A 26,285-nucleotide genomic window follows, 5' to 3' on the forward strand; every position below is an offset into this window, starting at 1 on the left:
CATAGCGTGTGGTGCAGTTACACAGCATTTTCATCATTACACAAAGCCTGGGAGATTTATATCTCAAATGACTAGTGTCTTCAGCTGAAATATTTTTACCTTTCTGCTCCTCCCATTCATCCCGTTTTAGATATTTCCCCCTTATACTGTACTGAAAGATTTTCATTGTTTGGGCCTTAAAAGCAGTCTCGTCTCCAAGGCCTTGGTTTGAACACAGATAGCACGGCATGTGGCACCACCATCTGGAGGTTGGTGCAGCACAGACCCAGCCATTTCTGAGAAATTGTCTGGGTTTGGAGCCACTCCCAGATCTCTGATTTAGCAGCTCCTAAGCTTCAGCTAGTCTGAAAGCAACACAAATCTGTTTTGCATATGCAAATAAATCCTCGTGTGCTGCGCGCCATTCCCAGCCGCCAGTTTCCTCTGGCTGCTCCAGAAAACACAGTTGGATAGCACACTAGTTAACCTGCATGCCGGGAATGGGCATTCTGCTTATTGAAATGTTCTGGCTGAGTGATCCACCTGATTTTTGCAGAAAAACTGCCATGGCAGGGATTTTCTCTCCAAGATGTGACATTGCACCACCAGAACTCTGTCTTCCACATGATCACAGATGCATGGCCTCTTCCCTCCAGCTCTCAGAAATACACATCTTTGCTAAAAACTTTCAAATGTACAATTGACATACTCTCCAAGAGGCCTCATAAAAATAAATCAGCAAGGCTGTTTCAGATTATCTTTGAAAAAATAGTAAACTTAGAAGGAAAAGTAAGATCTTTGCCCAAACTTGACACAGTTATAACCTTCAAGAATTCCTGATAACAGGGCAGTTTTTTTCAAATAGTAACTTTGAAATATTTAATCACATATTTTATTTTCTTTAGTAATCATTTCTTAAAATGCTTAATAATGGCAAAGCTATAAGGGCTATCCAAACATTAATTCATTTAGTTTTTATAACCACCTTAGAATTAGATATCACAATTATTATAGTAATTTTAAGGATGAAGAGACTGAGGCAAGGAGAGGTAGGTGAACCATCACTGACCTACCTGCACACACGGTTGAGCATCAGTGGGTGAGCACTTAGGTCTATGAGAGGGCTCTTCCTTCCTCCATCCCCCCTTCCTACTGTTAGATGAGTGGAGTGGCAGGGTCAGCTTGGGGACGGGAGATGATGGACTCTGGCAACACTCAGTCTGGTCCAAATCAGAAAATGGAGTCGAAACCCTGGCTGGTGTAGCTCAGTGGATTGAGCGTGGGCCTGCGAACCAAAAGATCACGGTTCGATTACCAGTCAGGGCACATACCTGGGTTGCAGGCCAGTTCCCAGCAGGGACCAGTTCCCAGCAGGGGATGCACCAGAAGCAACCATACATTGATATTTCTCTAATTCTCTCCTTCCCTTCCCTTCTAAAAGATAAATAAATAAAATTTAAAAAAAAAGAAAATGGAGTCGAGAAAGTTTTCTCTTAATTTCTATGTAATCCATACTTATGATGTGTGAGGACATTATGGATACATACATAGTTCATTTCATCTGAATAGATGCGACTCTCAACAGTAATTTTTTTCAATTTAGAAAATATATTTTGAACAGTGAGCTAGCACTAGCTGGGATGAAAGCAACACAGAATTGACTAAGGCATCGTTATGGTCCTGGATAAGTTCCCACTTAAGGGGGACACAGTCAAACACAAAACAGTAATTACATAAAGTGTGTCGTAGAGCACGTATGCTGTATGGAAGGCCCGAGGTGCAGAAAGAGCACAGGAGAGAGAAGCGTCGGTTTTGAACAGGAACTCAGAGCACGAGAGAGGAGTAGCTTTCAAGACCTACCTTCAGAGATGAGTAAGAATTCAGGCACAGAAGGGAGAGGAAATTAGAAATGATAGTTGTCAAGTGTGAAGGCCATACATCTGAAAGATTGTGATGAGTACCGTACTGGTAAGAAGGCCTTGGTGGTAAAGTAATGAATGCAGTGTGCGTGTATGTGGAAGGGGGTGGGGAGGGGGGAGGAGGAAGAGAATGGTTCTAAGGAAGGTTTAAAGAGTAAATGTCTTCATTTTCAGACTACCCAGCAAATAGCAGATAATGGCTTCAAAAATTTCTACAACTCATTTCATTGTACTTCACACCAAGTGAAAATTTTTGTGACCAATTTTACTTTGGCATTGAAATAAAAGCCAATGACCTAGAAAATCCATTTTTACTTTAAAGTGTGTTTTTTTTCACAGAGGCTAAAAATATTTTAAACTTTGGAATGGGATAAAGTAGGGAAAATATTTTATTTGGCAAAAATTTAAATACGTTTTTGTCAGGAGCTAAAATGTTTGAGCACTACCAATTCCTTTTGACCAGAAAAAATAAAACAAAGTGGAGTAAAAACATTTAAAATATGAGGAATAAAAAACTAAGCAAAATAAAAGGAAAAAGTTTTTCTTTGTCCAGAGACGTCTCATCCAGGCTTGTAGTTGTCATCGTCAGCTGTGGAGTGGAGGAGAGACTTTCCCTTTAAAATGTTACTTTACAGTTCCATTGCTCTTGTGAAGGTCCAAGTTGACATTTTCGCTTATTTTTATCTCTGCTCATTTAATAGCATGTTCACCTGCCTCCTACAGCCTTGGAGAAGGTGATATAACTGTATTTTTAAAACACACTTTTTGTGAGTCCTGAAGGAGCATCTCTCTGACTGCACCTTGTGTTTTCTGGCAGATGACATTTGATCCAGAAATCTTCTTCAACGTTCTGCTGCCGCCAATCATATTTCATGCAGGATACAGCCTGAAGAAGGTAAATGGACAGTGATCATTTTCCTCTTTCATCATTAATTAGAGAATATTACCAGCCATGCTGAGAAAAGTCATTCGATGGGTTTACCTATTTGGTAAGAATGTCATTGTCTTAGATTATGTGATTCAGATTGAAATCTGACATGCTTGCAGTTCTTCCAAACCTGCTCTGGCCAGTACACTGGCCATTAGCCATATGGAGCATCAAACCTTTGAAATGTGCTAGTCTGGATGTAAATACCTTCAAAATATAAAATATACGTTGGATTTTTCAGACCTAGTATTAAGAAAGAATATAAAATATATCAATAAGGTTTTATATTGATCTCATTTAGAAATGATAGTGTTTGGGGTATATAGGTTTCATAAAATATCAAAATTCATTTTGCTTTTTAAAAACATTTTAACATGGCTACTAGAAAATTTTAAATAACATATGTGGCTTATATTATATCTCTATTGGACATTGCTATTCTAGATGGCAGTAATCACAGAGCTGGCTGTTAGTAACACTGGGTTTATCCAGCAAGGTGAGAGCTCAGGCATGCTTGGTTAGCACTCAGCTGGTGTCACTCAGAGAGGAAGCCCAGTTCTACAGTTTCCGTGCTCTTGCCCGCCATTGCTTGGGTCCAGCCTGCACATGTACATCTGTTCAATTAGTGATCCAATGACAGCTGGGGTGCTGGCAGCCACTGTGCCTCAGAGCAAGGCTCTGGCCTTTCCGAGTATCGGGAGGCTGAGGCATCCAGGCTGCTGCGCTGCTGCCCACCCACAAGGCATTCCTGAGCCCTCCACCTTGGCCTGTAAGCTCCAGTGCCAGGTGCCAGGAACTTGCTCAGCTCGGGCCTAGTTTTCTCCTGGACTCAGGCTCCCTCTTGCTGTCAGTTCTGACAGCGCAGGTCCCACTCACAGAACTAGGAGGGAATTTTCCCCAGCAAGCACTGGAAAAGATTGAGAAGGATGAGTTCATTCAGGCCATTCTTCCTCATCCTGTCCCAGTACTAGGTGTCATTTTGTGTGAGTCTTGAAAATAAACTGTTGTAGGTGATTAAAGTTTTGTTTCATTACACTCAGAGGAAATACAAGTCAGAAATCCAGTAATAAAAGTCAGAAGGCAACTTACATCTTTTGGAATAGTATTTTTAAAATGCTAAAGTGTTCCAATGACAACAGACTTTTTAAAAACTCTCTTTTCAGGCCCTGCATGGACAGGGCTCAGTCCCTTCTTCCCTTTGTCTCAGGTCTCACCAGGCCAGTGAGTTGTTTCTCACCTCTCTCCTCCATCATTTTCCACGAGTTTTCTCTCCTTACTTTTCTGAGATACCTCTGTCCTTTGCAGTATAGACTGGTTAAGAGTCATTGTGCAGTGAGACCAGAAACGGAGACTCCAACAACAAAATCCACCTAAGCAGTGAGGGAAGGGAGAGGTGGTGAAATGCATACATTATTTTTATTTCTAGTTATACTAAGAAAACATGCTAATGTACATATATATATATATATATATATATATATATATATATATATATTATATAATGCATATATATTTCTTCTCCCCAGAGACACTTTTTTCAAAACTTGGGATCTATTTTGACGTACGCCTTCCTGGGCACAGCCATCTCCTGCATCGTCATAGGGTGAGTGACATCCAGAGCTCAAGGTCCATGAGGCTGGTGGGCTGGCGACCTCTGGCAGGAATCTCGCACCTCCTGGACTCACAGTGTCTGGGTGACTTGTCTGTTCTTTTCTTCAGCATATCACATTTTTACACATTTTTCTGACTCACTTCCAAGCCTTCTGACCAACACAAGATTTCACATCAAAGCAAACTGCAATCTGATGTTCTCTGTGAGTTTTGGACTCCTAACTTGGGGAATGTGGATAACTTGGCTTAACTTATGTGAAGCACATTGCACTTTTCTTTTTTATTTTGGCTTAAATAACACAGATAAGCACACTGCATTCTTTTCCAGTCTCCTCTGAAAGACGCTCTCTGCATTGACAAGGGTACAGCAGTAACTACCCGTCCAAGGTTTTCTTTCTAAGGGGAAGTATGCAAGAGAGCAGTCAGACTCAGACATCTCCAAATGTTAGCAACGTTGTTTACCAATGGGATGGCTTTTCATTGGTATGCTGTGGCACACAGGCTTATTTCTGTCTCATTATATATTATTGGTTTTGCTGGTAAAGCTTAAATCTAACTATATAGACTCTGGCTTGCAGCTCATCATAAAGCAAAATGCGGTATAAAATGGTAAAGCCAATCCAATTCACTTATAATTTTATCTAACGTAGTTAATATCCACTGCAGAAAACATATCCAGATGCTGTGACTGATGATGAGGGTGTCAACTCCACCCTTGAATCTTACTGTATACAACTGCTAAGTCCCTAACGCAACAAACTGAACATAGCAACACACACTAGTCCCTCCTCTAGCCCTTCCCTTGTGAATGGTTAGTGTGTCACTGGAAGGCTAAGGGTTTGTCACTACTTGTATCTGAAAGCAAGAGGTGGGGGTATGTTGAATTCTATGTTACATTTTTATTGATTCAAGCCCGGAATAAATCAGGCTCCCTTAGATGAAAATGTCCAGCATGCTTAGAGCAGTGGGGAAGCTAAAGATTTTCACACATGGAGGTGAAGGCTTGCAGGAAGGTGGACTGGATAGCCTCATCAGGTCTGGACACCTACGGGACTTTACACTGTTTGTGAATGAGAGGCACAGTGGGCCTGATTCTTCTTAAAGCGTGCTCAGCAGAGGGCTTTCTGTTCCGTGGGTCTGCCATAGCTATTCAAAGTTCAAAGTTGGCGAGGGCCTTAGAGGTCTGTGTTATTAAAGCCTCTTGTTCCGGAGAGGAAGAAAGTAGCATCTTGAAAGGCTGATTAATCATCTTAATCATTACGGCCATGCAGTCAAAACAGAATTCAGAGCTTTGGCTTCTGACCCAGTAGGTCTTACCATCACCCCTTCTTATAGCAGTTTCCCTTGAATTTCTACACATCCCTCTAGATTGTTCCTACACGGGGACAGAAGGCTCTGAGAGGTGCAGACCGTCAGTAAATGGCCATTTACAGCACAGATTGATTTTTTATCAGTTTTATAATAGAGACATCTGAAAGTTGGAATGCATCCAAGTCCTAAACTTGTAGACAATGCTGTCAGCTTTTGGAATAATCAGTTTCCATGATTTTCCTGTTTCCTTTGTGTAACTGATTTTAAGTATATTTAAGTATATGCATTTATGAAATATGCATTGACTCTCATGAAAAATATATAAATCTAATTTAAGTGTGACAATATGTAATGTGTGCATGTGTGTGTGTGTGTGGTATAATTGAATTGTTTAAAAAACTTCAAGGAATTTGGCAATATTCATTTCCTGGAATTGAGAACCTCTTCTAATTGATTGTAAGAGTGAAATCAATGACTTATATTGGAAAGTGATTTGAATAACTTTTAAACCATGTTATTTGTTTGAACTGAACATAATCTGAATGGCAAATATCTGCAGAGAGCCTTCTTAATGTGGGTCATTAAAGTGCAGAAGTGATTGATTGTTAGTTTAAAGCTTTGGGGATCTTACTAGCAATTTAAAGGAAGCCATTGGAAAGCTTTAGCTTGAGGCTGAGAAGGTCAGATCTACACTTTAGGAAGGTCATTCTGGTGAAGGAGAAATTTTAAAGTGGGGAAAAGGTGGCAGGCAGGGTGCCACGTAAGGGGCAATTTCCATAGACTGGGTTAGAAGTGGTGCAGGCCTGGCCTCGGGCAGTAGCAGTTAAGGTGGGTGTAGTGTCATCAGCCAGGTGAAATCCTGAGGGGAAATGGGGCAAGTGTGTGGAGTGAGAAAGAAAAGTACCCGGGCAACAGCACTACTTGAAGAGGTGCTCATAAAAGACCAAGAATCACTGGGCCTAAGAAACACGATGATAACCATCAGGGCATGTGTCTGGAAGTCAAGGGAAGAGGCAGAGAGAGGTTGGACAGTGCTTGATGTGGGAAAAGTCGAGTGGAATGAGAACTGGCGTAGCCACTGGATTCCCCCAAGGAGGCAATGGGTGACTTAGCACTTACCCTGTAGAAGAAATAAGGGAAAAATAATAGAAAGGCTAATTGTTTGGGGTACTGTGTGACAAGAGGCAAAGATTTATTTTTATGCTGTTTTCTCCAGATACAATTTCAGAACTTCTGAAGGAAAAGCACAAACTTAAGTTCAGACCAAACTGACACTTTCATAATTTGTGACTCCCACTGACCTTAGAAAATGACCTGCTATATTTTTCTAATAGGCTGATGCTAATAAAAACAGCACAACATTTATTGAGTGCTTGATATGTACTATGCCTATTTTAAAAGTACCTTACATGGGTTATTTCATTTAATCCTCAAACTAATCCTATTAGGTAGATACTATTATTATCCTTATTTAACAGTTGAGACAGCTGAGGATTAGAGAGAAGGACATAAAGTAAGAATAGAGCTAGTATTAGCAACTAAATAGTTTGGCTTCAGGGTCAACATTCTTAATGCCCAAAATGCATTTACTTCTATATCTTGTAGGCAGTAAAAGTAAAATGTAATTAAAATAAAGAATACAATTGTGTAATCAGTGAGCATTACTAACATGCCACATCTTTCTTCATTAGCTCTGTGGCAGTTCTCACAGACAAAGATTTGTATTTGGAAATCCCATCCAAAAGGAATTCACATTTGTAAGAGGAAGGGATGTCTGAGTTTATGCAGATATACTTGCCCGATGTGGGCAGAAGGAGGGATTCAGGACCGCAGGTGAGACTGGACCCTGAGAATGATTTCAGAGAGCAGGGAGACAGACTCTGGGTAGTCATTGGTGGAGCTGGATGAGGTAGTTGGATTTTTCCCGCCATCAGGTGCGTTAGTCCTGGTGGGCGTGGTTAACGTTGTGCAGGGCTCCAAGTTGGAGAGCAGTTTCAGGGAGCAGTGTAAGAGGATGTGGGAACCGAAGTGCTGGAGGGTCGGCAGACACACGGCCACGAAGCCCGGGGTCAGGAATTTGCAGGACCATGCAGGCCCTGAGGAGAGCTGGAGAGTCCTGAGTGAAGGCTCAGCCCGGGGGCCCTGGTCTTCTGCAGGGAAGGACTGTCTGTCCAAACTGCAGGCTGGGTTTAACGCTGCACTCTAATGCTGTATGGGAATTGAGAGCACTGGGTCCATTCAGATGAAAGAGGTCTTAGTGAAGTTCTGTTAACTTAACATCATTTCAGAAAGTAGACCCAAACCATCTACTATTGTATTTCATATTACACGGGAACCTTTAACAATATCCCTTTCAGTAATAAAATCAGAGAAACACTTCAACAATTTTAACGATGTACTGTTCTTAAAGAATTCAGATAACTTTTCCAGTCCTCTCTTCCATTTTGCTACTTAAGAACTATCTTCAATTCATCTCTGGTTTTGTTTATTATTTTTTAAACTCACGTATTTGAAAGGTTTCCCTGTTCCTGTGCTCCACCTGGGGAACTCTTCCTGTACCTTAGAGCCCACACCCCCAGCCTGCTACGCCACACAGGAAGGTGTCATCACGATGACAGCTTGCTGCTTCCTGTCACACACACAGCTTCTCCTGGGGACTAATTAGTTACCAGTGAAATCCTTCTTTTTAAAGTTAAAGCAATGAAAATGATCTTTAAAATCTTTTGTGTATGGAATTTTTTAAAATGCCATCATTTCCCAGATATTTGGAGAAAGTGACATGGGTCTAAATGATGAAGAACAGTCATTTATTTTAAAGCTGCTCATTTTTTAAACTTCATTCCCTGTGCTGGACAATGACTTGTGCCTTTTACACACATTATCTCATTTTATTCCCACAATGCCCTATGAGACAGGTATTGTTTTTAGCTTTATTTTACACACAGGGATGCTGAGTTCGAGGCTAGCCCAAGGTTACACAATAAGGAAATGGTAGTAAATAGCAGAGTCAGTCTGACTTCAGGGCACACTCCTTTACCTCCCTCCTAATATGCTACTTTAGTATTCTTATAGTGTTTTACAGCAAATAACTACATCTGTCAGATCAACCAAGCCCTCAATAATTTCAGAAGTTTACATTTATCATGATGGCTGATAATTATGAAAAATCTGAATGTCTAAAACTGAGCTCTGAATATAACTGCACAGTAGAAATGGAACCTGTCCTTTCTCACCGAAGATAGTTGGAAGGGTGGTGTGCGTCATTTTCCTGGATTAAAGTTCTGGGACTTGGGATAACTCACTCTGGAAATCCTCGGTTTGGAAATGTTAGGTTGCTCATATTATTCATACCAGCATCCTCAAGAATGTTTATTTTCCTGTTAGGAGCCTTAATATACACAGTACAGAAGCCATGTCAGACACTCTGTCCTTGGGTTCATGAGGTGTAGGAGTGAGGGGCCCACGGAAGCTCTCTCTCTGCCCTCTTGTGTCATTGTGTCCCGTGACGTGGGGACCTTCAGGCCTAAGTCCCCTTGGCTCTGGTTCTAGAATCGCTGTTGCTCTGTTCTTAAGTAGGAATAAGTTTGGTGAGTCTCAGTAGTTGCAAAATGTGACTGCTAAACTTGGAAGAAAGGACATTTGCTAGTCTAGAACCAGAACCTGAGGAGGTATAGTTCTCAGAGGCTGAGCACAGCCTCGGTGTTTAAGCTCTAACCCTGGGAAGAGAACATCTTCCAGTGGAATTCTTAACTCAGGAACATGGACCCTGAGATGACAGAAAGATGTCAGGGAGGCAGTGAACCGCCTTCAAGTGCCCATGAATTTTTCATGGCAGAAAGTCTGAATAGATTTCAGTTTCATAGCTTTTGCTAGGGAATCACAATTTACAAAACACAAAGAACCAGTGTGTTTTTCATGAGTCTGCACAAAGAGTTAGGAAAATAAGAATTTTACATATCTCCATATATAATTAGAACTGAAGAATTCTCTAGGCTACATTCATGGTGACTGTGAAGTCTGCAAGTATGCATCCTATTATTTTATTGTGTACTGTAATATAACAACAATAAACCAGCTATTATGTACTTGTGTTCCTAGACTATGTAGCCATCCTCTATATATACCTAAGTGCGGGTGCCAGATGGGAGGGCCTACAAATAAATATTCACTTTTACAAAATTATACCTAATAATTTCCCAAAGCAGTTGTAGCAATTTTTTTTCTTAATTTTTGGCAATCAATAGAAGTATACTGAGGTCTTCATTTGTATTTCCCAATAGTGAATGCAGTTGATTGTGATTTTTATTATGATGTCTGCTCAAACTTTTCATCCATTTTTCTATTGAGCTGTTTCATCATATTTCATTAATTTTCCAGATTTCTTTATATGTTCTACATGTTAGTTCATGTTCAGTTATATATATTGCAACTATTTTCTCTCAGTTTGTGAACTGTGCTTTTACTTTGTTCATGCATAGCTTTTTAATGAATAGAAGTTCTTTAATTTAATGTAGTCGAATTCAATTTTTTTCTTTTATAGTTAGCATTTTTGTATTTTAATAAATCCTTTTTACCCCAGAATCAGAAATATATTTTCTTCTATAGTATTTTAAAATTTTGCCTCTTGCAATAAGTTCATTCTCTGAAACTGATTTTTGTCTGTGACATGAAGTAGATTCTGTTAGATTATACTGATGCCTTTCATTTTGAGAAACTCCGATTCTCCTATTGTTTGTCTCTGTGTGTATTTTGATAAGAACAATTTGGTTGGCAGGCAGTAGTGGAGAGGCAAAGGTGCCGACGGTGTATTTGCCGGTGTTCCCCAGTTAATTCTCATCAACAACACAGCCCTGGCCTTTTCCGCTCTTTTCCCATCCATCTTCACCCCTCTCTCCTTCCTTGCCCTGCCCTCCCCTCCCCCTCAGCTGTGTGTTTCTCACTGTCCCGTGAGACTGCGCCTGGGCTGCTGCGCTCAGCAACTCCATTCCAGCAGGCTGCAGTGCAGCAGAGCTGGGAAGGCCGGGTTCAGTCCGACTAGGAGGCCCCGTTAGGCCTCTGTGCTTCCTCTCGCTTTCCGGATTGGAATCGGCACAGTAGTGGCTGTCACTGATGTCAAAGAGAAAAACAAATACACTGCTGCCCTGACACAGCTGGATAGGGAAAAAAATAACCTCTGATTTGTCAAGTACAGCCCAAGCTTCAGCAGTGTGGTTTCTCAAATCCACAGCTCAGCATGCCTGGCTGTACTTCTGGCAGCAGAGAGAAGAGTGAAGTGTATGAGGGAAAAAAACACAAGGTAGGATGGAAGGGACTGTGGACAATATCAAGCAATGTAGTTTGAAGGAGAGAAGGTAGAGTCATCAGAGCCATATGGGTCTGTGATGTGGATCCTTCTGTTACAACCTTGAAGATGTTGGAGACAAGAATGACAGAGAAAAATACAGATTCTAGAAGAATCAAAAAGGAAAACCAAGAAAGACTAACTCCACTTTAGGAAGAGAAAAGCTGAAAGTCATGTACAAGGAAAAAAATGACACATGAAATTGTTGACATAAAAAAAAAAGAGAAATGTCTAGTAATAAAATATTTGAGTCTTGGAATTACCCACTTTACCTTAGCTCTTTCTTACCCTCAGGTACAAAGTCAAACATTTTTTCTCAGTTTAACTAAAATCTGATGCAAGAGCTACAATAAATGTATTTTACACACACACACACACACACACACACACACACACACACAACATACCCCATTCAGATAAAGGTAAAAAAAATAAGGGAGATATGAGTTTTCTATTACTTTGTCACAAAGAATCCCCAAACTTAGTGGCTTGAGACAACAAACATTATTTCACAATTGTGTGACTCAACAATTAGGAAGGGCTCAGCTGGGCGGTTCTGAGTGTTTTTCTGGGATCACTCACAGGACGACCACAGTCGTCTGGGGCTTGGCTGCGATTGAGTGGTCTCGGATGAGCTCACTGGGGTGTGTGGTAGCTGATTCCGATGGTCACCTAGTTGGTGCACGGACTCAGATCTACTCCATGGGGCCTTTTCTCCCCCAGCAGATGGGCCCTGGCTCCTTCTCATGGTGGTGTCAGGGCAGCGTTCCAAAGTGATGGGAGAAGAAATGCAATACCCCCTAAGGCCCAGGCCCAGAAGCCAGGTAATACCACTTCCACCATGTGGAATAGGTCAAATCATTTCTAGAGCAGCCAAGAATGAAGGCATGGGAAGCAGGCTTCATCTCTTGATGGAGGGTGTGATAAAGTCACGTAACAAAGGGGTAGGCATGCAGAGACAGGAAGAATTATCGTGGTCATCTTTCAGATACTCTACCACAGGATGGAACTGTAGAATATCTTCAGACTTATCAGTGTAAGAGCTTGCAGTAGAAAATGGGACTCAGAACCTGGTGCAAAACCTATCCCTTCTAAAAGAAAATACAGTGGAGACTCAGGTAGACCCTAGAGGGGCAAACTCACTGGTTTCCTCCATTAGTCCTGATAGTCTGGAACCAGCAACAATGAGCTCCTACCCTGGTGACTTATAGGATGAATCTTACAAAGTCCTGTGTTTGTGTCTAAAACTTTTTATGGAAAAATATACATAAAGCTCACAGGAGATAAGGTAGAGAGTATGGCTCACTAGATTTTATGCTACTAAAGCAAAGGGCATTTGTGGAAAACCGATCTTTGCTCCTCTGGAGTGGGGGATCATGGAAAAGCTTTATTTAATCTGAGAATTGCAGTTTCTCTTTTACCAACAGTGATGCAAAGAACATGGAGGTGTGACGTGTGCACTGACTAGCAGTGCCCGTGGCATCATGGATGAGACATGAGACAAATTCACATGGACTACCGAGTCCTGTGGAGGAAAAGGGATGGCACAGCTACTCTCTCAAGGAGGGAGAGCCTCAGAGTGGCCAGGCCACCCTCTCAAGGGGAGAGTGTGCTGACCCTTGCCTAGACAGGCTTTTATTGGGTTTCTTGCACAGGAGTTCAGGTACAACTTATTAATTATTTTCAGGCAGTAAACAGTAGATAGCATACAAAGAACCACTAGGTCTCCTCCTAGGTCAGGGTCTGTCCGCTAAAAGGCTACAGAACTTTGGGAACATAAACTCACTTTTTCCTCGGGCCTTTATCATTTAACTAAAAGCATTCTCAGCGAAGCAGGTCTCACAGGATTGTTAGGAATTCTTTCTCATGACAGATCACCAGGGGAACTCGCCATTCCCAGCACAAGGCTGCACCACCCTCTGTCATTGTTTTCAGGCTTAACTCAGACAGATGAAGCAAGATAGCCAAAGAATTCTTGGAGACTGCTCCCCAGACTGAGGACTCAGGCTTCATCAGAGCCGGGGGGGCGAGTGTTCATCACCCCCTTTCTCCATAGCCCCCCATGTCCTTCCCTGGGGCCTCCACATGATCATGCCTGTCTTAGGTGATTCCCCGCTTGGGGAATCTTACCTGTCATTGGCTAACTGATCAAGCATTGGGGGCCAGTTATGAAAAAAGAGCGGAAGCAACGCTCCTGCCAGGGAGATAAGCTTTGTCTCCTTAGTGGCTTATGGTCTGAAGGTCGCTCACTCAGCCTTAGCCATGGGGGGCTTCAGCTGCTGAAACCAGGCAGGGCAGTCCCCAACAGAGGTGCGGCCATATTAGGTGCAAATTGAAGCTCTGTGCTGAGGGGGTTTCTTTCATAGCTGTGCATCCCTTGTCAAGGGCTGTCATGTTGTGAAAGAGACTGTCCATGACATGGTCACTACTGGGTCCGTTAGCTGGACCAGGGCCCGAACAGAGATGGCTTCCCGTAAATCCCTTCAGAGGCTGTCTGACTGTAGCCAACACTTCCATTCAGATGTAAATAGTACCTCTCCTCTACACCCCATGACATGCGGTTCCTTGAACAGGCCTGGTCTGGGCAAGCATGTGAAGCATTTGACCTCTCCCGGAATAGTGAGGCGCCAGTACCCTCATCCATTCTGCCCTGTTCTATGTCATCCTTTGACACTGGTCTAGCAGCACAGGGATCTGCTTCATCTTGCCACCACCCAAGCCATGCCTCAAATGTAAGATTCTCTTAGTAAACTGTTCATTGCCAGACTAGAGCAGCTTCCCTCTTTCTTCCATCCTTCCCAGCCCTCCACTCACACAGGCATACTTTCAGTCTGGGGCTTCACCGTTGGCCTGTGTGCAGGAACATAGGCCTGGTTTGTCTGTGTCCACCTTCGTCTGCCCAGCTGGGGAGCTTTGGGAAGGGAGGTTGGAGCTTTGGATGTGGTGAAAGCTTGACCCGGGCAGCTTATTCACTTTGCTGGAACAGTTTCGGAAGGAAGATTACAGAGCTATGCCAAATGGCCTTAGTTGTGCCTCTCTAGGGTCTGGAAGATGAATTTAAAAGTAGAAACCCATGAATCCTTCACCAAACTATAAAGTAAACTGTCAAAACTGTCCAATTTACCTATTTGCACCTCCCTATTTTCTTTTCTTCCCAATCCCTAAAGGTAAATCTTATCCTGAATTTTATTTATAGTTCCTCTATGTACTTTGGAGCTTTATAAAAACAGTGTCACACTCTACATTGTTAAGCCATTTTCATTTTTCTGAACTCATGATTTTTCTAAGAGTCATCCATGTTATGGTTTTCAGCTGTGGCTCATTCACTTTCACTTATAATATGCAAATGTGTGACTATTCTAAGCTTTATCCAGTCTCCTACTGATACAGATACTCACCCAAGGCCTATGTGAAAGGTCCTCTAAGCAATGAACTTGGAGTAAACTGTGCAATACCAAATTGTTGTCTAAAGCTGTATCCCTACCTGCGAGTATGAGCATTTCCATTGCACCACATCCTCACTAATGCTTAGTACCGTCCGACTTTGTCATGACCAACTGGTCTGGTCCTGTGACAATACCATAGTGTTTTAATCACCATTGCCTTGAAATAACAAACTCTTCATATCTAACAGGACAAATCTTACCTCCCCCTACCCCACCCCACATCCTGCATTATTCTTCATGAGTGTCATAGCTGTTTGGATCTTTTTCTTTTATTGTAAAAAATTTTAAGTGATCCCACCAAATTCCTTGACTCACAGTTTTGGTATTTTGAATAGAATTGCATCAAATCTATAGGTCCATTTGGGACAACTGACATATTTATGATATTAACTTTCTATTCTTAAAATCTGAATATCTTCCCTTTCACTTGTTTTCTTTAAGCCTTTAAATAATGAAGGTTTTCATTATAAGTCTTTCATTTAATCCATATTATTCAGGCATCATCAACAGAAAAACAAATCAATTAATTTTATAATGTATATCCACAATGTTTATATGGCTCTCTGTGTCTGTGCATGTGTCTGGGTCAAATATCGCATGTGTGTTATGTAGAAGGTAATTGGTAGAACGCTGTCAGCCGTCACAGTGAGAAACGCCCACCATTCTGGTCTGAGGGTTTCAGTGCTGCTGTTGTGGGACATGTTCAACCTGTTTTAGCAATGATGTTCTGATGTCATTAAAAATAGGTGGCCCTGATAAAAGGAATAGAAATCAATCCCAACTGCAGCTCTGAGATGCTTAATTGCTTTATTTCACCCTTGCTAAGTCCCATTGCATGAGATACATTATCAATGTATCCACAGGCATGCTACACTCTCAATGAATATGAATTGTGAATATGAATAATGGCATCATTGTTTTAGCTTTAATGAGCAAGTATAATCTTGAAGGTCATTGCTACTGGGTAGAAGGTGGCTACAATCTTTAATCTTGCATATAATCTTTCATATAAATCTTGACTATTTGCTCTGTAGTTGCAGCTCCTTCCTCCAAACATAATTTCAACATCTATATGAGTTTGACCTGATTTTGGCTGGGTTAAATTTTGGAACCCTGTTCCAGTGCTTTGTGGAGTAGGTAACTCAGTCTTTCCCCAGCTTCTCAAGGATTCCATGTCACCTGCTCCCTTCAAACAAGTTCTTCAACAATGAGAACACGGACTGTAGTGACAACAATCCCATGCATTTATCGAGCATTTGTTTGGTGGCGGCCACTGCAGGCACTGCACACGCATTAAGCTCACCAGTTGCCGCCATCTTCCATTTAAGGATTTGTTTCTGCATCATAGGAATATGTGTATATATTTCTATAATAAAATTCTCCCCAGTTTTCTTTATTAAAGTGATGTTTATTTTTCTTAAATGTTAAAGTTTAGCTAAATAATTCCATAAAGATGCTTATTTATAGAATAGAATCTTGCTAAACATTTTATGAATCTACAGTAGACACTTAGGTTTCTTAAAATTAATATTGGCTTATAATAGGGGAAACTGGGGGTGGGAGTCAGGGGGTATATAGGGACACATATTGAGGTTCTGCATACTTTCCACTCAATCTTCTTGTAAACTTGAAACTACTAAAAAAAAGCCTATTAATTAAGAAAATAATACCCATTTAAAATCAATCCCTTTCTTTAATAACACACAAAATATTGCAGATATTTCCTATGGCTTCAGTGGCAATGCTGGAAAAAAAACTGAGAGTCCTTCTCTGAATCTAAGACTCAGATGCTTTTAGGCTAAGGAGCTCTCAAAGTGCCCTCAGCTTGTTGTAGTGACAGCACCTTGGCTGAGCAGTTGGGCAGCGGCCTTACTGCGTTCATCCCTGTCGTGGTATCAGAGGTCCAAAGAATAGACTGGACTCAGGGCTGTATATGGCTGTCAGGAAGCTTTCCCTCTGGTTAGCCTGACACATTTGGTGGCCTCCTTCTGAATCCTTTAGAATAGGTATTACAAGGACAATGCTTTCCTAATTGCCCAAGTTAAGCCTTATTTCTTCTATTTACAGGATGCATATTAGCTCTTGTGAGTTTCTTGCTTTACTATTTTAAATCCTCATCTGATGATGTATTTATTGATTTGAGAGAGAGAGAGAGAGACAGACATGGACATGAGAGAGAAATGTTGGTTGGTTATGTCCCGTATGCTCCCTGACCCCAGGGATTGAATCTACAACATTTTGGTGCATGGGACGATGCTCCGAACAACTAAGCCACCTGGCCAGGGCTCGCTCTTCTTCTTTAGGTGTCCCAACTACACTATTTACAGTCATGATGCACAACATTTTTTTAATGAGTAAGATCATAATGTATTGTAATTCCTAATTATGATTCTATGATCACATTTCTAAAAATAATTTTCTCTATGGCTGTGACTATGATGTCTTTATTATGTTTCTTAATTATATGCAGTTGGCAACATTTTTTCCCTCCTCCAAATATTAACCTTCATTTAATCATCTGTTACTAATTGATTCTTTCTGTCTGGGTCTTACATACCACTTCTGTTTCCAAATTTACTTATGTCTCACAAGCTTTTTCCTATTGATTTTGTATAACTTGGCATTCTGTTCTTGGGTTCTCCTCTATCCAGGTAAACATGTGACTTCTAACATATGTAGATAAATTGCTTACATGACTGTGAAGGCGTTGCTTTTAATTTGCGGCATAAAGGTACCTATTCTGGGTTACAAATTTAAGGCCTCTATGAAAATCAATAACCTGATTACTTAACAAGTTCTCTGCTGTGCTTCACGGAGCTAGATACAATGACAGCCTCACCCCAGCAGAGAGAAATTAAGAGTGTAGGAAAAGGTAAACGTTATCCTCATTATCCTCCAGGAGTGGACAATAAATGGAAACTCACTTGAAAGAATTTAAGTGGTTGTTGTGAATGGCACGTGCTTCAGGAAAGAATTTCATGTCAAAATAGCCCGTCTATCCAGGAAAGATACTTTGTTAGAATTTTGATTGCTCTTTATTCTCTTCACAAAGTGCTTTGATCTGCCTTTCACAACAATGAGAAACAGGCAGGGGCAGACGTGATCTCGTTTTATAGAAAACTGAGTATTAGGGAAATTAAATTACTTTCTCAAATGCTTTCTGTTAGTATTTGTCAAAACTGGAAGTGATGTCTATTTTTTTCTAATTCTTCAATATCTGCAAATGCTTTTCATCCTTGATTAAGTGCTACCCCACCCTTGAAACTGATACTTCATAACTCACAGTAATGAAGTTTAAGACTTATGACAAGTGATAAATAATAACAGTATTATATATACATGTATACACACATATACACACCACTTTAAATTTTTAATGAATTTTTTATGTCTATTATTTCATTGCCATCTAGTCATCTGGAACATGAGATTTCCCCAAAAAAGGGATTCCCTAAACTGAATCCAGAAATGAATATAAATTCAGTAAAAGTTTTTAGGGCAGTGTGATTGCAAGAGGCCTTTGTTAGTGACAGCACTGTGCTCACAGGATTTGGAGAACTACGCTATTTAGGTAGAGTCTCCAAAGGAAATCCAACACACAGCCTGCACATCAAACAGCGTTAACTCATTCACTTGCAACCTAAAGTGCACTTTTCAGGAGCTGAAAGTCTCTAATCTTTTTTAGACGTAACTAATCTATTACAACCACCGATGTGTGGTTTAGCTTGGCTACTTCTAATGAATAATGTTTGTAAAAAAAAAAAAAAAAGAAAGAAAGAAAAAGAAAAAGTGGAAAGAAAATGGTTTTTATATTGGAAAAATAGTAGAGAAGTCTCCACAAAGTTTTTTTTTCCTTTTACCTTCTGGATCTAACTACTTTTCCATATATTCAATTAGGAAAACACAGCTATTTTTAAAGATGTTTTCTTACATAGTTGCCAGATGATTTCCAATCTTCTTTTCTCTCTTTTTGCCTGCCTCCTCGCTGGATGAGATCACAAGGAACACAGCCATTAATCTACAGTTCCAAGAGCCATCCCCTGATTCCATTCCTCCCATATTGAAGAATTTCAGCATTCAGAAATAGTAATGAGGTTTTGTTTCTAAAGTTCCACACAGTTAAAGGAATTTTAGTTGAACCTTGAGTTTGTTCATAGCTATTTAGATACTTTGAAATATATATTGAATAGTGTTAATACTCTTCAGACAATGTAGTTAGGAGAATATCTCATTTTTTTACAACCTTGCTCAGAGAAGAAAGACCATTAACACAATGCTGTTTGGGGGAGGGGGAGGAGAGTAAGGGGGGTAAGTGGTGATGGATGGAGACTTGACTTGGGGTGGTGAGCACACAATACAGCGCACAGACGTTGTACTGGGGAACTGTGCACCTGAAACCTGTATGATTTTGTTAACCAGATCACCCCAGTAAATGCAATAACAAGGAAAAAAAGTGCTACCTGCAGACTCGTGTCCCTCTGTGAACGGGCCGCTACTGAACTGGGGGGACAAGCATTTAGGAACATTCATAGTGATTGAGTGATTTTCCATCTGTTGAATTTAATAACAAAATATCTGGACTTGTGTTTTGTAAGATATAAAAATATCATTCATCCAGGATTTCATTTTTTATTGCATTTTACAGAAGTATCAGTAGAAATGATTTGAAAATAATAACAATAATATTAATAAATTAATTGGTGCTCTTTTACCATAAAGTTTGAGCAAGGTGCTCAGGGAAGTTAATTCAGAGATTTTCTCATTTCTCATAGGAAAAGAAAATGATCAGAAAATCATTTTTAGGTTGGGATTAAAAATGCTTGGTTAAACTTCACTAGGTGGATAACTAGTTTCTCAGAACAAATCTTAATTCTATTAAAATTCACCAGAAAGTTACTCAAGATCATTTTTAAGAGATCATACTTTTATCCTGAAAGATTTTTGATAAAAAACGACCTGACTTACTTAAACCTTGCTTCAAGTTTTCTCATATTGGGTCGAAGAGGAGGGAAGAAGTTGAGTTGGAAACTTGGAATCTGGTTGGACTGCGCTCCTTCCTGCCTGGCAGGCTCTGCAGTGAGTAGGTTTGAGGCCGCGGAGTTACAACTAACTGATGTCCAGTCCTAAATGAGAAGGGCTGTTTCCCACGAAGGCCCAGAAGGACAGAGATGCAGGCTTGATCTCTCTGATGGATACGCCTTCACTAGCCTGGTATTTTTGAAAGAGGGAGATTAAGGCTAGGGAAGATGCGACAGAAAAGCTCTTCAGTGGCCTCTTGAGTGCTCCCAAAGAACTAAATTAATGCATCCTTCCCCAGATAAATATTCAGCTCCTGAACGTGGAAAGTTCTTGGCTTCCCCTAAAGATAATTTGTATACTGAGAATATATTTTAGCACTCCCTTAAGTGAGTTTATAAAATTTTTATAATGGAACGTGTCAGAATTTGCCATCTCTCTAGAATAACAAACATATGTAGAGATAAGTTTCCCTCAGTTGAAGCAACATTCATACCATGGTGTGAAATTCATCCCTGTGCAAGTGGAAATAAAATACTGCTTTAGAACCTCACTTATGACTGAATAGAATTCTAACCTAGAAAAATAGTCCCCCTTTATAGGTTTTATCAGGCTTTTTATTTTAACATGTAATAATATTTATGAGTCTTTTTGTTGTATTCATTTGAATTTTAGTCTTCTTCAATGAGACAGTTTATATTAGACAGTTTATAAAAATCCAAGCATGTGTAGAAGTTACAGTTATGGGAAACAGCTTTTATTTTAAATGGCATATTGCCAACTCTCCCTTTTTACAAAATGGAGAGGAAATAACACACATTAGTTCCTCAGAATAGAAGAGTTGCCTTTATAATGTGTTAGATAGAGTTTATTCTCTTTGGTACCTTGCTGTTTAGGAGTGATGTTTTCTCACTAGTCTACAACCCATTGTGAGAGTTCATTAATCACTACTGAGGACATCTCAATATTAAGGGAAAATACCCTTAACAAAATTTGGTTTGAATACGTAGAAGAAAAATTCTACCATTGCCACAAAGACTGAGTGGACAGTGAATAATGATTTTTAATATCTGTTCCCTTCGAAGAACAGGAATAATAATAGCTTGTTACTTGTGTGTATTAAAATCCTTTTATACTGTCAGTGTTCTAAAAAGATCCCGCATTTTCAGAAAGCATAAAAGGATGGTAAGGTAGTAAAGAAAACTGTTGTGGTTTTTACGATTTAAAAAACTTAGTTAAAATTTGAAGATGATAGGTTTTATTTAAAACATGAGAGGGATGTACACACTTCTTCATTGTCCAAGGACTCGCATTAAACTACAGTCAGGGCATAAAACAAAGGGATATAGATAGCTACAAGCCACACTTTTTAATCACTGATGTCCATGCAGAGTCGAAGCCAGATTTTAGCAGCACTTAAGGGCACCACAATTTACATTTAAAGTGTATTAAATTTACATTTTAAGATTATTTCAAAATTAGAATCTCTGACTATTGGAAAGAAAAATCAGAACTTTAAAAAAAGATCTTCAATAAGCAGATGTAAAAAGCTATTTTTGTAAAATTATTTATGGATTTCAGACTTGGGCAGACTCTGTGTGAAGAAAGGAGTGTGGGTTGTATTAAAATGGGCGTTAAACACGGGGGGCAGCTTTCAGCACAGAGGAGGCTGGAACTCCTGTCCAAAACCAGCAGAAAGATATGATCATGCAGGAGAAAGGAGAGCCCAGGGGTAGCACAGCAGCCATTGGCTTTTTTATTGTGCCCTCTGGTGGGGAAACTTGTAAATCATAACTTCAACAGTTTTGAACTCCAACAGGGCTTGTTTTTATTTCTGGGCTTTATGTATAATCAAACTTAATCCCAAGGGAAAATACATGAACAGTGTTTGAGGCAGAGATATGTATCAACTAATCCAACCTCCTAATTTTGCCTAGAGATAATAAATGATTTAGTCAGTCCCGAAAGATGTGAACTACTTATTGTTCGGTGTTCCTGCAGGAAAAGTATTAATTACTGGATACCTCTTAAGTGCCAGACACTACTAACTCCACATTTAGTCCAGTACATGTTCTCCTTGTTTCCCTGTTAACCCGAAGGTCTTCCCAGGGTTAAAGTCCCATCTCCCATCTATTGTTCACACTCGTATACTGAGGCTTCAAATGCTATTTGCTTTCTGTCCCCTTTCAGACAGGGGCTCAGGGGGGCAAGACTGGCAGGCATGGGTTCCAGGAAATGCCACTGTCTCTCAGGGTAGTGAGACCAGAGCCCCCTGAGACATGGGTGGGGTCCTTTATACAAGACAGCAGCGGGGCTGGAACCTCCAACTCCAGGCCCCCTGTACTGGGCCAGGAGGGGACAAAGGTCTGTGTTGGAGAGCCACCATGGAGCTTGTGAAGCTGGGAGAGCTGAGGAGCAAGCGAATGCAGGAGGCAGGTGAGCAGAGACTGGCAGGTTGCAGAGGGTGAGAACACCCACATTTGCTCTTAGCCTTGGGGTGGAATGCCCACATGGGCTGACCAAGGTGGAAGGCTCAGAGTGGACACAAGTGTATGGAATATGAACATTTTTAGAATTAGGAAATGTTGCAACAATGTGTGGTTCCACTTTTGCCTTTTTAAAAACTGTTTTTTCTTCTTTATAATAGCATACATGATATACATAGTAATAATAATAATATCATAGCTAACACTTATAGGCCCCCTATTGCATTTTTGTTCCAAGCACATCACTTAGATGAACCATTAGGTTCTCATACGCACCCCACAAAGCAGGCAGCATTGTTCTCCGCTTGTTGATGAGGAGACCACAGCCCAGAGGGGTAACTGCTATGTCACATGTCACATGGGCAGTAAATGGGAAGAGCTGAGGTTAAAACCCAGGCCATCTGGCTCCGCCCTGTGCTCCTAACCGATATTCCGTTCCTACGTGAAGTTATGAAGTGTAATAACAAATCAAACACCTACACACCTTTGGCTTGACTTAAAAAAATGAAAGACATCACTGGTACCAGTGAAGGCCCCCAACCAGGGTGCTTTCCCAGAAAGGCCAAGTGGCCAGCCCTCAGTTGGTTATATCTCACTGACTTTAGAATCTGACTGTTGAATTATATAAACATTACAAAGTACCAAAGCAGAAGCTTACTAGTTTCTTTATTTTTTATGGATGCCAACAATCAGAATTTTGACATTTTCCCTTGTATGTGGGGATTACCCCCTCACCCACCCCTTACTTGATTTTACACAAGCCTCAGCCTTCTGTTTTATTTGCATCTGGGGCCAGGGTAACAGTTAGTGGTGCACTGGGGTGGCCCGTGCTGGCTCATAGTAGCCAAGGGTAATGTTTTAGGACTTTTGTGAGGCTGCTGTCACAACCATTATTACCATTATTGCAACCATTATACAGGAATACAGCCATTATTAAAATTAAATTATACAATTATACAAATGTATGAACTATATTAAAGACAAAGCTAACAAATACTAAACACTTATCACTTCCCAACTTTTTGCTACATTGTGTTATTCGTGTTCTTGAGGTTGGTTACAGTTAGGGTGTATGGGAGAGCTACGCTGTGATAATGAGCTAAATGTTGTACATTTTTTCCCAAATCTTCTTCAGACATCTCACATCAGCAGCTTGAAATTGGTCATTGTGTATATACACCATGGAGATCAGCAAATGCTACACATGAGGGCTTTTCCCCCCAAACAGCCAGTTGTTAAGCAGTTAGCAGCACACCACCAGTTACAGTGACGATTAATATACCACCTCTATAAAAAAATAACTCTCAGTCTAACAGACTAGTGATTTGAGCAGTAGACACACTCAAAAAAATTCAAAAAAAATAAAGAAAAAGAATAAGCTGAGCAAAACAAACCCAGAACCACAGTGGTCCCTAACAATGATGGCTTTATTTATTTTATTTTTTATTGTTTTTCAAGTATAGTCGTTACACAATGGAATCTAACAACAACGATGTTAAAGTATTATCCTTTAGTCAAAATCAACCCGATTTCCCAATCTCTCTGGCATTTGCAGATGGAAACGGAGCTGATGCCGTGTTTCCGACGTTGGGGTCGGTCCTGCGGGGCCCGTGGGGCAGGGGTGTCTCCAGTTTCGTCGCAGCTCTGTGATCTGACAGTTTTTCACAAGATGGACTTGGAAGCAACAAAAATCGATTCTCCAATTAGCACTCCACGGCAGTCGTCCCCACTCTTCTGTGGAGATGGAATGCCTTTGGGAGCATTTAACTAATAGGGTTTAAGTGCTCTGCTTCCTTCCAGACCTGCTTTTACTTGAGGTGACAGCCAGAGGGAACTCTGCCACAGAGCCACAGGGCTCACGCAATAAACCACACATGGCTGGCGCTGGCACTGCAGGCCCTTCCCTCTGAAATATCTGTACTTGATTGTACCGACTGCCCTTTAAATCACAAGCTTGGGCGTATCAGAAATACATTATTTTTACTGTTTCTCTACAACTAAAATTACTTTGTGTTTTGGCTCTAATACTCTGGGTAGCTGAAACTAAATCTCTCTCCCTAGAATGGTGTCCAATACTAGGAGACTTTGGGTCACCGTAGTATTGGGACAGGGCCTCTTGAATGTTATCTGGGCATGTTGACATTCATAGAGACACCAGAGTCTGGACTTCAGGCAATGGTCTCTGTCTCACTTCTGTACCCTGCCTTGTCCTGGCAGCAAAGTCTAAGTCATGTGTGAGCCACCCTGGAGGCCATGCTGCTATTCTACACACACACACACACACACACACACACACACACATTCTAAGGGTCCTCTGAGGCTGCCTTGGACCCATCTGCCTAGGCTTGAGGCCCAGCTGTGGCTCAGCAGACCATCTGGCCATCCTTGGGCATTTCCTCTCCCATTTCTGCTGCTCAGTGTGGAGCGGAGTCTGAAAAGGAGGCTGTGTCTTCTCTGTCAGTTCAGGGATGGGATGTGGCCACTTCTCTGCCTGCTGGTAAATGAGAAGAGGAAGCAAAATCCTCTACTGGCTGACAAGAGGAGAGAAGATTCTGAGTGGTTTCTACTACTATCACAGCCAAAAAAAGCATGTCAGGGATGGCCACAGGAGGATAAAGGAAATCATGTCTTATTACCTGAGTCCACCCCATATCAATAAAATTCTGGTTATAATTAAGACTACCGAGGGTTAAATTACAAGTGTGGCTGAAACAGAACAGTTCATTGTGGAGAGGAAATTCCCATTCAGTATCATTCACTATCCTTGAACTTCAGATCCCAGCCTTATCTCCATGGCACCTGCTCTCGGCAAATTCAGGTTGTCTGCGTATGTGTATGTATGTGTGACTAGTAAGGTTGCGGTTCATCTGGAAAGGCAAGTTTGATTCATTCTAGTTACTCCGTTACTACCCTTCTTTGGTATATACCAAAATACATGCAGTTGAATCAGAATCCCACCCAGAATGTCACAGAAAAAATATACACCACAAAGAATAAGTCCATCTTAACACTGTTGGCATTCAATGAATGTTGGTTCTATTTAGAGAGCAGTCCTTTCCCTGTTCCTTATAGATGTTTTCATCAGCCACTGCATTTGAGGCCTGCTCTGAGATCTCAGTGCTCCTTACAATTGTATTGTTATGGACTCAGTTTATATGCTCCCCTCCCAAATGAACATGTTCAAGTCCTATGCCCAATGCAATGGTATTTGGAGTGGGGACCTTCGGAGGTCATTAAATTTAGGTGAGGTCATGAAGGTGGGACCCCCGTGATGGGATTAGTGTCCTTCTAGAAAGAAGAAGAGAGACCAGAGCTCTCTCTCTCCCACCCTGTGAGGACACTGTGAGAAAGTAACAGTCTTCAAACCACAGTGAGGGCTCTCACCAGGAATCGAATTTGCTGGCATCTTAATCTTGGGTTTCCCAGTCTCCAGAATTGTGAGAAATAAATGTCTGTTATTTAAGCCACTATGATATGGCATTTTTTTGTGAATGAACTTTACAACTTTTGTCTGTTTCTCTTTTTATTGAGTTGCAGGAATTCTTTATATATCAGTGAGATTATTCCATTGCTCTGTGAGCTACAAATATTTTTCCAGTTTGTCATAGTTTATAATGAGGTTTTTTGTAAATATCTTTTTTTCATATAATTGGTGTTATCAATTACTTTATTTTGAGGGGTTTAGGTCATTCTTGCAAAGGCCTTTTACAGTCTAAATTTTATTAAAAATTCTTCCTTGTTTTCTTTACATGCTTACCTTTGGAATAATTACTTGGCCTATCTCCAATTTCTGGTATAAAAGTTGTGAATAGGCTCGAACTTTACCCACCTCTTCTCCAACTCCACATGCAAGATAGTGACCCATTCATTTCTACAGCATTGGTTGAATAAGCCATCTTCCGCCCACCCATTTGAAACACCATTTTTGTCATATCGCACATTCACACACTCATTTTGGCTATTCCTGAACAATATATTCTGTCTTATTGACTGTCTTTCTTGTTAAGCAGCAGTACCTCACTCTCTTAATTATGATAGCTATAAAATATGTTGTAATATATGACAGAGCTAATGTCTCTTCTTTTTCTTTCTCAGAATTTTTCTGACTATTCTTTCTTATTTGCAAAATAAATTTATGAATTACCTATTTAATCTTGCTCCAAAATCATCTAGAACTAGGTGTTTTTATTGGTATAGTATTAATTTATAGATTAATTTGTGAGGAAGTCCTATGAGATGTTGCAAGTA

General features: G+C 40.6%; 1 protein-coding gene across 1 annotated transcript in view; it reads left to right on the forward strand.

Moving 5' to 3' along the window:
• Window positions 1–26,285, forward strand: part of SLC9A9 (solute carrier family 9 member A9) — a 529,357-nt gene that overhangs the window by 40,188 nt on the left and 462,884 nt on the right. Inside the window, exons 3-4 of the mRNA XM_037153405.2 lie at window positions 2,716–2,793; window positions 4,353–4,429. Coding sequence (XP_037009300.1) covers window positions 2,716–2,793; window positions 4,353–4,429 — 155 coding nt within the window. The remainder of the gene's footprint in view (window positions 1–2,715; window positions 2,794–4,352; window positions 4,430–26,285) is intronic.

The sequence above is a fragment of the Artibeus jamaicensis genome, unplaced genomic scaffold (genome assembly GCF_021234435.1).
Source record: "Artibeus jamaicensis isolate MK-2021 breed Jamaican fruit bat unplaced genomic scaffold, CSHL_Jam_final contig_466, whole genome shotgun sequence".
NCBI classification, from domain to species: Eukaryota; Metazoa; Chordata; class Mammalia; order Chiroptera; family Phyllostomidae; genus Artibeus; species Artibeus jamaicensis.